Source organism: Hyperoodon ampullatus (genome assembly GCF_949752795.1).
Source record: "Hyperoodon ampullatus genome assembly, chromosome: 12".
NCBI classification, from domain to species: Eukaryota; Metazoa; Chordata; class Mammalia; order Artiodactyla; family Ziphiidae; genus Hyperoodon; species Hyperoodon ampullatus.
The window spans coordinates 77,191,144-77,203,254 of NC_136925.1; the positions used below are offsets into that span (position 1 = coordinate 77,191,144).

General features: G+C 41.1%; 1 protein-coding gene across 1 annotated transcript in view; it reads right to left on the reverse strand.

Moving 5' to 3' along the window:
- CNKSR3 (CNKSR family member 3) overlaps positions 1–12,111 on the reverse strand; it is a gene marked incomplete at both ends in the record, with an annotated part of 98,855 nt that overhangs the window by 14,336 nt on the left and 72,408 nt on the right. The window contains 3 exons of the mRNA XM_079716704.1: positions 3,370–3,429; positions 5,445–5,564; positions 8,325–8,366. Of these exons, the coding sequence (XP_079572830.1) occupies positions 3,370–3,429; positions 5,445–5,564; positions 8,325–8,366 (222 nt within the window). The remainder of the gene's footprint in view (positions 1–3,369; positions 3,430–5,444; positions 5,565–8,324; positions 8,367–12,111) is intronic.

Here is a 12,111-nt window from a genome sequence, read left to right on the forward strand (position 1 = left end):
GGAGCGGCTGGGCCCGTGAGCCGTGGCCGCTGAGCCTGCGCGTCTGGAGCCTGTGCTCCGCGACGGGAGGGGCCCCGGCGGTGAGAGGCCCGCGTACCGCAAAAAAAAAAAAAAAAAAAGATATTTCATATGATCAAAAGAGAAAGAAAGGATCAAGCTTTGATTTCAAATTATAATCAAATGTTATCTAAGCCAGAGTGTTTTATTTTGTGACTTACATAGCTGACTGAATCTTCAATTTACAACCATCCTTTAAAAATAGCACCTTTGAACACAGTGATGGGGACAGCAATTAAACTCAAGACACCCTTGCTGAATTTTCTCACTCAGCTGTTGTGATAGGCTCAATAAAAAAATGAGCAAGTTAAAAAAAAAAGAGAGAGAGAGAAAAAAAAGAAAGGAAATGAGCAAGTAGTGTTAAACTGTAGAAACAGTCTCTTTGATTTACCTAGGGCCAACGTAAGGTAACTATAACAGTTATTTTTGAAAGCACTTAACCTGCTACCATAACAACCAGCAGTGCCTCACCTGAGAGACTAGCATCGTGGGTACCACAGGGAGATGGCTTGTCTCAAATCTCTTTCTACTGAAGCACTTCTTAAACAAATGAACGTATCAAAGCTCCTTTTTGCCCCTGGTGTCAGATGCCTAACCCATGGTTACAGATCAACTTTAGTAAGTCTGATCGTCATCAGTCCAGTCCAGTTAATCTTCCTGGGCTGGGGATTCTTCTAAGGTACGCTTCACTTTCTAAAAGATGGCCCTGAGGCCAGGAAGTCCCTGTTTATAGATATGCAATCTAAAAAACAAGCCCGGGTGTCCTGAACTGACTTCCCTTCCTAAGGATCCTCTCCCATTCATTTCTCAAATATCCTACCAAGTGATTAAGAGTTGTGCTTGGCAGAACACTGGTAAAGAGAGAGCCTGATAACCAAAATTCTCCCTAGGGCAGTAGCTCGTGCCTATCTTCACCATGTGCCGGACTATTGAAAAATGATGCTTGTTCTGGTTTGCTGCAGAAGAGTGGTGACCTGGAGAAGAGTGCATCCATTCTTCAGAGGCTCACCTACTTCCCAACTCCTGTTGGGGGTGGGGGATAGGAGTACGGATGAGGTCCTATCAAGAAGTCTGCCAAGGTCTTGAACAACATCAAAAAAGAAGATAGAGAATCACTAGATCCTGTTAGTCTCACCTTGGAATGATCCTGGCTGCTCAGGTAACCTCCAAAAAAGTAGACAGGAGGCCTGAGATGACCTCCTCGCATTGCTTCAGCCTGGAGTCCAAGATAGAGGGAATGCAGTTTGGGGATTCTGTCCACTACCACCCCCCAACACTAGACTTGCATTAAAACATTCTGACTTAGGGTCGCTTAAGTCATAACGACCTTAAGTGATAGCCAGAAAGCTGTCCTGGAGCTGGTACTTTTCTACTGTCATTTAAGTGTAAAATGTCCAGCATTAAGTGTAAAATATCCAGCTCAAGCCCTTGAGAAGTGGACTCTTACCTAACTTCCCACTTTCATCGACAAGAATTAGAAAGTATCTGGCGTATTCCAGACACACAATGAACACAAGGTGGTTGATTGAAAGAATGAGGGACATTTTCAAGTGGATTACCAGACGGAAAAAGACAAGTTTCCCCTTTTTTGATCTTTAACAAGATGGAAACCACCTCTCTCTAGGAGGACTTGTTTACCATCCTGTACGGAAGCAGCAGGATCGACCACATCCAGGTGAACCCTGAATCTCTCACCCAGTCCTGTATGATCTGGTAGGGATTCTACAGAACGTATCATTTGACATTTCATTTGATTCAAAGGTAGTTTTGTTTAGTTATCTCATCCTTAAAAGTGGCGGCGAGGGGCAGAGGGGGGAGGTGAGGGAGAGGGGTAGACAGTGAAAGGAAGAAATCTGTGCACCTTCTGGTAATACTATTATAGTGTTCTACAAGTTCTTCCGAGATGAAATGGATTCAAAGACCCGATTGAGTCTGGAACTGCCCAGGTCTGGTTGTTAATGCAATCACCAAATCGCTAGACACAAAACTGAAACGACATTCACCATTCTTCTGAATCTATCCAGCCCCTTCCCCCGCCAAATGTACTGAGTGGTGTATGACTCTGTTCTCATTGTGGTTCAGCTAAAATATAGAAAGTCTCTGATAAGGATAAGGGAGGAGCATTTGTTGTGATTTTTTTTTTTCTTTTGCACCATCCCCAGCCTATAAGAAGAATGTCCTGTGCCACTATTGCCTATTAGGTGATGCAGTATAAAAATTCCCAGTGGTCTCAGTGTATTCTCAGTGGAGCTCAACAAAGAATGCTTAAAGACACTACCATCTTCTATTCATTCATCTCCCAGAACTGCACAATTAATTTATAACTCATGGACTGCCTTAAGCGATGCCATTTTTTTCTTATTACAAAAATCAAGTGTGTGTCACAAACCCTGATCAAAGGTCATGCTATTTTATTTTATCAACAGACCTAGCAGCTGAAGCTCAAACTCCGATACATATTTCCACCAGAGATTAGAAAAGTAGTTGCCAAGTCTCTTGCTTCTTGAATTACTTCCTCTTAATTGATTAAATAGTAACTAATTCCATATACACATGCTTCTTTTCCACAGATGCAGGGAAGCTTTTCAGACATTTCTAGCTCCATATCAGTGTCGTTCAAAAGCTAGCCATACGGTAGGTAGGTTGCATAAAGAAAGTATTCAATTAGCTCTACTTTTCACAAATTCAAAATGTTTGAGGGGCTAAAGAAAAACCTTTCATGTAGCAGAATTTTCAAAAGGAAGATAACAGGGTACAAAGTCCCTTTCAGTAGAAGCAGCCCTGCTTTTTCTATTCAAAGGATTAGGGGGGAGAAAAACTAAATTTCAATATCATGCAAATATTATGAAATACAGCTCTATAAAAAGAATCTTTGTCATGCAAAAATCCCAAAATAGTCACTCTGGTGACACATATAAATTCCATTTTTAAAAATCTATATTTTACACATATGGTCACCAATTCCAGCTCTTATAAGAGGGATTCTCAACAACAAAGAGATCATTGTTTTTTGTATTTATGGGTTAACATTTTCAGGGTGCAAAAATAATAATAATAATAATAAACGCAAGGGTGGCAGTAAAAACTGGGCAAGGTGTGTGAACCAGAGCAATAAAGGACAACTTAAATAATACATTGACGACAGCTGGATAAGCTGCATGCTAGCCACAGAAATAAACAAAACAGGCACGGCTGCTCCCACTACAGATAATACAACAGAACAGCACGCACACATTTAAATGAAGAGTACAGGGACTCTGTCAAATCTGTTTGAACATACAATGGTTTTACATTTAATGGATAAGCACTTACATTTTCTGTGGTTCCAGTAATCACGTGCAATCCATCATAGGTTGATTTGATGTACATGCCCTAGAGTGAGTCAGACATATTAACTCATTACTCCAACATTTAGAAATAGAGCCGCAAGTGAGACGTAAACTTATAAAACATTAAAGGCAGTCCCTTCAGAACACCACTCGTTTTTCAGTCTCCTGAAACATTGCAAAACAAGATCCACAGAGCAGAAAGGGGAACTAACCAAGGCGAAATACTGGTGAAAGAAATCAGAAACAAGATCTCTTTGATATTATAATTTGTGTACCAGGCGCACAGAATTTTGGTCTAACTCTGGGGACTCAGAAAGAATGTTCTCAGACCTGTTGAATGAATGAGGCAGTTCAAACAAGGCAGGTCCTCTCCTGACCACTTCCTTCTCTGTGTAGTGACACAATATATTCAGTTAATTTGGTCTCAGCAGTCCATGCACGGTAACTTATTCAAGCCACTAACAACCAGACCAGGATGTATGAGCAAAGACTGTTAAGTAACACAACATAGGAAGTAAATTAGAAACAGGCACTCTTGCATTTTAAGGGGGGCGTGTAGATTAATACTCTCCTTCCTCAAAGGCCCGGTAGTCAAACTCAGAGGTGAATGCCCAGCATGGAGGAAACATCTCTGAAGTTTGACACAGCATGTATAAAAAAGAAGGTTTATTAAACTTTGATAAGATGGGCAAAGAGCAAAAGTAAACAGAGCAAAGAGTAGTTGCTCACCCTGGTACGGATATTGTATTGATAATAACATAGCTTCTCCTCAGAAGTCATTTTGACCGTGAACTTGCCCTGCTCAGCAACCTACCACACTCGGCAATGAGCACCTCATCCAACACTAACACCTGCACGGTTCTGCCTGTCCTCTCCTTTCCCACCACTTGCATCGGCAGAGTAATTGGCTTCCCCCTCCACACAGTACTCCTCTTCCCAGAGCTTTGTTTGTATAACTTTACCTTCTGAAATGGCAACTCCATTTCTGCCCACGCGAGGCAGGTCTCCGCTTCAATATGTGAATAAACCCATCTCCAGGAAGTCTTCTGTGTGTACTCCATTATAAGCCATCATTTACTTTGAAGCCAAGCAGTCTCGGTATGTACATTTCTCCTTACCAAGAATGTGGGCTTGTCGACATTTGGTTGATTTTTGTTTTCCTATCTGAGAGCAGAGACTGCCCTGATATCCCCCCTCAGCTACCTACACACTAGGCACCCCCTCCCCCTCCCCCTCCCCCTCATCAATACCAGCCACAGTAGCTGCAGCCACCAATTACTGCACACATACTATTCGTCCAGCATCTGGCACTCAGCAGGCATCATCTAATTTAATACATTCAACAACCCCGTGAGGGTTATTATCATTATTATTATTCACTTTTGACAGATGAGGAAATTGACACATAAAGAGGTAAAGTCACTGGACTGCTGGGATTTAAACCACACTCTCTGACTCAAAACCTCTAAGCTCATCAATGGGCCTCACAGTTTCCTCACTTAAATGTCAGCAGATTAACCATATCGGCTGCATGCTAGGTATTTGGAGATGTAGGTACCTAGGTGCTGATCTAGGAATCTACCTGTATGTATTCTCAGGGCCTGTTATTACAGAGCTCATACATTACTTCTAAAGCATTTCTGAACTTTTTTTTAAGAATCATTTCCTTCAGCCAGTCTCTTCTCAGCCTAAGTGGTAACAGAGACTTCAAAGCAGATGTTGTTTCATACCCAGAGACCACCTTTCCTTTGTGGAAATGTTTTCTATCTCCTTGAATTGCTAAGGCCTAAAAATAACACTGTTAAGACAATTTCTTCGAGATATGAGTATATAGTTTTAAAACAGTATTTATTTTTATACTTTGAAGACATAAAACTTATCAACAGTTCAAGATGGCAAATTCCTAACTACATAATGGAAGACAGTCTAATTGAATTCTACTATTCAGAATTCTAGTGAAAGCAATAAGGAATTTTAAAAAAACACACACACATACACACCAACTTTAATAAATGACGATGTTATTTGAAAATAAACAAGTGTTGTCAGAATTCTTACCAAGCCTTCCCCAGGTTTAATATTTGGTAAGTGAACTTCTTCCAGACACGCACACTGGCTCATAACAGGATCCGTGGTAGATCGGATTGTTTTATCACAGATGCCATTTAAAACCTTGACCTAGAGTTGGAGAGGCAAACAGGGAAGGTTCAATCATTAACCAAGTTTATCTCCGGCTGAATTTTTTTTTTAAATGCACTTCACCTATCATCTTTAGCTCTGGTTGTGATAGTACGGTGATAATACTGCTCAGTGAACACATGGCACTTGGGTTCCATATTTGCAATGTGTGGGAATACTGCCAATATTTCAGCTTTGCTTAACAAGCGCACCTTTTATATTAACTCGTTTATAACCACTGAAGCGCACAGGCTGGGCAGAAACCCCCTTTCAGCAGTTAAAGAATCCTGTATTCCCCAGCCATCTGTGTGGTTTTTCAGGGATTGCTCACATTCTCTGCATACCAAATACGGACAAGGTACAAAAATATATACTTCTGCCTGCACCTTTTTTGTTGTTTTTTTGTGGTACGCGGGCCTCTCACTGTTGTGGCCTCTCCCGTTGAGGAGCACAGGCTCCGGACGCGCAGGCTCAGCGGCCATGGCTCACAGGCCCAGCCGCTCCGCGGCACGTGGGATCCTCCCGGACCGGGGCACAAACCCGTGTCCCCTGCATCGGCAGGTGGACTCTCCACCACTGCGCCACCAGGGAAGCCCACCTGCACCTTTTTTTTTAATAGATTTTATATTTTAAACAGTTTTTAGAGAAAAACTGAGCAGAAGTTAGAGTTCTATATACTTCCTTCCCTACCCCAACACAGTTTCCAACACAGTTATATAACAGTTGATAATAACAAGATTTTATTAACATCTTGCATTAGTGTGGTACATGCGTTACAACTGATCAACCAATAGCGTTACATTATTGTTAACTAAGGTCTGTAGTTTACATCAGGGTTCACCCTCTGTGGTGTACAGTTCTATGGGTTTTCACAAATGCATAATGTCATATATTCACCATCACAGTATCATAGAGAAGAGTTTCACTACCCTAAAAATTCCCTCTGCTCCACCTCCTTGTCTGTCTCCACTCCCCTACTATGAACCCCTGGCAATCACCCATCTTCTCACTGTCTCTATAGTTTTGTCTTTTCCAGAATTCTATATAGTTGGAATCATACAGTATGTAGCCTTTTCAGATTGGTTTCTTTCGCTTCGTCATATGCATTTAAGATTCCTCCATATCTTTTCAAGGCTTGATAGCTCGTTTCTTTTTATTGCTGAATAACATTCCATTGTCTGGATGTACCAGTTTGTTTACCAGTCACCTACAGGACATCTTGGCTACTTCCAAGTTTTGGCAGTTAGGATTAAAGCTGCTATGACATTCTGTGAAGGTTCTTGTGATATAAGCTTCTTTCATTTGGGTAAATACCTAGGTGTACAACTGCTGGATCGTAGGGTAAGAGTATGTTTAGTTTTGTAAAAAACTGACACAGGGTCTTCCAGTGTGGCTGTACCATTTTGCATTCCTATCAGTGATGAACAAGAGTTCCTATTGCTCCACATTTGGTGCCGTCATGTGTTGGATTATAGTTATCCTCATAGGTGTATAGTGGTACCTTGTTGTTACTTTAATTTGCAATTCCTTAATGAAACATGATGTTGAACATCTTTTCATATACTTATCTGCCAGCTGTATATCATTTTCCATGAGGTGTCTGTTCGGATCTTTTGTCCACTTTTTAATTAGGTTGTTTGTTTTCTTATTATTGAGTTTTAAGAATTCTCTGTGTATTTTGGCTACAAGTCCTTTATCTGATATGAGTTTCAACAGTTTCTCCCAGTCCGTGGCTTGTCTCTTCATTCTCAGTGCATTGATGGAGCAGTGTTTTTCATTTTAATGCAGTCTACATTATCCATTTTTCTCTCATGGATCACGCTTTTCGTGTTGGATCACGCTTTTCGTGTTGTATGTAAAAACTCATCGCCAAACCCGAGGTCACCAAGATTTTCTCCTGTTATTTCTAGGCATTTTATAGTTTTGCATTTTACATTTAGGTCTATGATCTTTTTAGTGATGGCTCACATTCTCTGAACGCAAAACACTGACCAGGTACAACCGTAGAGACGTGAGGATCCCTGTTAAGTGGCCCCCGTGTAGAAATCACAGTGGCTACGTGTGGTTATTTCTCCCGATCAGATTCATCTAACCTTTGAAAATTAAACAACTAAAGAAATCAGGAGATTCCAAAGAGTGATTATTTTTTCCCAAGGGGGAGAATCCAAGAAGTAACACTTTTTACATTCCTCCAATGTGTTTAGCCTCCCTATTTATGGAAAATATATTTATAGAAGTTTCATTGCTAAATTCCTCAACATCAGTAGGAGGAAGGCCTTATCAAAAGAGCACAGGCTGGCTTATGTCAAAAGGAGGAAGCGATGATGAATAGTTACAGAATGCTCTTTAAACGGTCACAGTACATCTCCCCTCTATCATAAGGTTTTTGCCAAGATTTTTTTTTTAAACAAAATGGTCCTAAAGTGAAATCTGCACATCAGTTTAACCCTGCTTAACAGGCTAGTTAGTAATTTAAGTATAATTGTACCCTGATGAAGGGTTCAGAGCAGGGAAAAAAAAAGTAAAGCAGAGACCCCAATATACCCAATTTAAGCACAGGAATTTCCACAGGAGTTGGTCTTATTGTTAAATAACTTTTATTCTTCCTTTTCCACCTAAATTAATAGACTCATATCCTGAAAGCCGATATTTCGAAGCATATCCTGAAATAATTAGCCACAGTACATTTACTTTAATTCATGTGATTCCCACTGTTTTGGGAAAAGGAATTTTACTGTAACTTTTAGAAGGTATACTTACTACAGCCAAAACTTTATCCTCCATTTCTGCTACAAGGCAATCCTAAAAGGAAGAAAGAAGAAAATGAAAACTATAAGAGCTAAAAACTTCCAGAAACCGTTGGCTTAGCTCACTAGATATTTCCTGGGGTCCAAGGAGGTCCCTGACACACCTCCCACACTGCAGCCTGAGCAGTCCTTGGACCATCTGGAGGAAAGACCTGGATGGGAGAAGAGGGCAGAGCAGGAAAGGAGCTGACATTTGACTCCTCCTAAGATTTCAATCTCTCCTGACCCAGGATGCTAATCATCCAAGGAACCCATCTGACCAATTATTTAATCAGAAAGCCTACAAAAACCACCAGAACTGAAAATCCACCTATCCAGACTGTACAGAGAGTAGGAAGCCAGAAGTCAGAGTCCAAGAAAGTTGACAATGACTCTCAAATGTGACCCCAGGCTGAGCTAGCACTGGGCCAACAAGCCTGGAGTCTTTAGCTCTGGGCCTGCCCATAAGAATAGCTTTCAAATAAGGGCTTGAGTAAACTTAGCCACAGAGTTTATTTTAAGCGCCACTGAGATTAAATCAGATATTTCAGCCCTTAATAGATGAAAAGCGTTCAACAAAACGTTCATTAACACACTGCCAGAAAAGTGGTCTTGAGGCATGCTATTGATGACATTAAAGAATGGGCTGGAATGCAAAGCATTGTTTACTCAGCTTAAGAACAAAAGACTCGGGACCCTATGAACCCAGTTAGCTGATTATAGGAATAACCATTGTCCTGTCAAAAAGCAGCCAAAGTGAAACTGCCAACGTGAAACTCTCAGTTAACCTTCTAAAGCGTACCTACAGCAGATTTCCATCAACATGGCAGAGTGCCTGCAGAAGAAAAGGGAGATCAACGAGATTCTTGACAGTTTATTTGGCACCATTCAGTAAATCCCAAACTGGGGCACCCGAAGGAAAATGCGAATTATATTATGTACAGGAAGGATACTAATCAACTCTGTTGGATTTATCAGACAAAGATGTTCACGTCAATCAAAAGGTCATTTTAGGTCATATTTTACTGCCACTGGGGGTAGGGGTAAAAATGTATGATAGTCTACCCTATGTGATTTTATAAGCAGATGTTAGGTGCCTTCTTCTGAAAAGGTTTTTACATTTTCTCTACTAGGTAAAAATGTGGGAAATAATAGTCACTCTACTAGTCCCAAACTTTACACAGAGTCTCGGGAAAAGAGCAGCCTAGTGAGAAAACACTTTAAAAAGGGAAATTTAGGAATGCATTTTTGCATGTGTGAATCTGATCTAAATTCAAACTCCAGGAGCACCTGCTGTAAAATATGAATGATTACAGTTCAAAATTGTGCTTTTCGTCCTCCATCCTGTGCATGGAACTAAACCATCAACTACTGTGATGGCCCACACCATCTGAAGGACAGAATTCTCAAATAAATGTCAACTTTAGCAAAACAGAAGACTTACACCGTCTCGTGCTAGAAATAAAACGAATGATTTGTGTTTATGATTTTTCACCACACATCCCAAATGGTACGAGGGCTGTCATCCTCAGGAGGTAATCACCCACAGGCAGAGAGCTCCTGTCCATACACCAGGGCCCAAGCATCAAGGTGCATGTGTGACCTCATGGTCCCTCAAACTTGATTCCTTGACGGATCCGAGAAGCCACCAAGAAAATGGGCTCCTGTGGTGATGGAGCCAGTGGGAGAGGAGCACGCCCGTCTCCACGAAGTGTCCAAGGCAGCGTGTGAAAGCGCCGCTTTTCACCTTCCGCCCCCGTGAACGTGGGTTCCCACACCCATTCCTACCGGGAGGAAGCAGCTGCAGGCCTGACTTCATGCTATTTGGCATGAAGGCAACAGAATGGAAAAAAGAAGAACTGGAACCAAGTCAGCCCTTCGTGACCCCGACAGAAGCCTGAGCTTTGTCACATTCCTTGGTCACCTGGATCAGCAGACTCAGGCCAATCAACCTGGCAGAGACCCAGCCAGGGCAGCTAGCAGCTGCTCCTTCTCTGCCACTCTTCCTTATTCTACTCTCTTACTAACTGAGGAGCCTTGGGAGATGGGTTTAACCTCTCCATAGCTCAGTTTCCTTCTCTGTAAAGTGAGGATGGTAAAACCTGTCTCAGAGAACTGTTGAGAATTAAACGTGACAACACACGTCAGGCAGATAGTCCACACCTGAGACCCAAACAGCTCCCAGTAAATGGTCTCCTGACTTTCCCTCCTCTGCAGGATGGTATGCTTCCTTTCCATTCAGTTTTTCTGGGCTCTCTACTGCTCAGCGTTTCTTCCTACACTGGAACCCAGCATCTGCCACTGCCATGTTGTCTCCTGCCAGTTTTCATGCCCTCGCAACTTCAGGAGGACAGATTAAAGAAAGAGATCAGAATCCCTTCCCACCAGGAGACTTCACCTGAACTTATAGCCTGAAAACTGGACGGAAGGTCTATCCACGGACTCGGTGTGGGACGTAAATGAATCGCTTTGCTATACACCTGAAACTAACACAACATGGTGAATTAACTATACTTCAACTAAAAAAAGGAAAGAAAAAAAGTTAATTAGCACAAGGAAGAAGAAGAAGAGTGCCATTTTCTTACGGAGGAAGAAAACAACAACTGTTTATCCTTCCACTCTGGAGAGGTACACACTGTCATCAGAGGGAAGGATGCAGAGAAAGTAACAAGAAAGAGGAGGGGAGAGTGGCAGTTTGTGGAATAGAGAAAGAAGAAAAGGGACAAACAAATGCCTGTCTTCACACACAGGGACACAGGGAATAAAGACTCTAGGAGAACATGTTCCTTGTCACCAGAAATAAAGAGACACAGCTTTTATTCCTTCAATTCCCCAGGGGAAAAAAAAAAAGCAATAAATGGAAAAAGGCAGGTTTCTTCCTAAAGAGTCAAAAGATCTTTTGCCAAGAAGTTTGGAGAAAAACTGCACTTCTCGCAGTTGTGAGAGGGTGTGAAACCCCTGGCAAATTCAGCCTTGCTGCTGCCACGACACCGCACGTGGAAAAAGACATTCCACTCATCCTTCAACTGTGCACACAAATTTTACTACTTGCCAAAGCGACTACGTTCTCCAATTACTACAGAAAACACACGTCCGTCAAGAGCTAAACATGTTTTTCAAACTAAGTTCATAAAATGACATTCCCATATATATTTACACATTGCCAGTCTTAATCCTTAAAAATTGTTCAAATTTAAATAAACTAAAAAGTACCAGAAATCCCAACATGTTTGTTAACTTTGTGTTCTTCTTAAGCCATCAAGTTCGGCTCCAGAAAAGCAGTACCAGAAAAGATTTTTATATTTCCTACTATAGGCTATTATTTCTTAAGTGGGCACTGTGCTATACATATATCTTATTTAATCTTCATAATCTTTTGAGGTAGGTATTACTATTTTTTAAATATTCTATACTAATTCTCTAGATCTAATTTTGTATGAATAAGTAAATGTGGTCACATACATGCTTTTTGTAAAAGAATAAGTGTTTTCTGTTCTTTGGCTTGCCTCCTACATTCTCTCCCCACTTTTCTCCCAGCCAAAGTAAACCCAACTTTTCTTCCAGCCAAAGTAAACCCAACTTTTCTTCCAAATTACCCACTGTATTTATATATTCTTTTGTATATAGGTTTTCAGATGTACTGCATATTACAAATACATATATACGTACATTTAAAAATTTTTTGGTCACCATTTGTCTTCCTCTTACACTTTTTTCCCCTTTTTTCTTACTCCACAATAACTTGTAGAAATTCCAGCAAA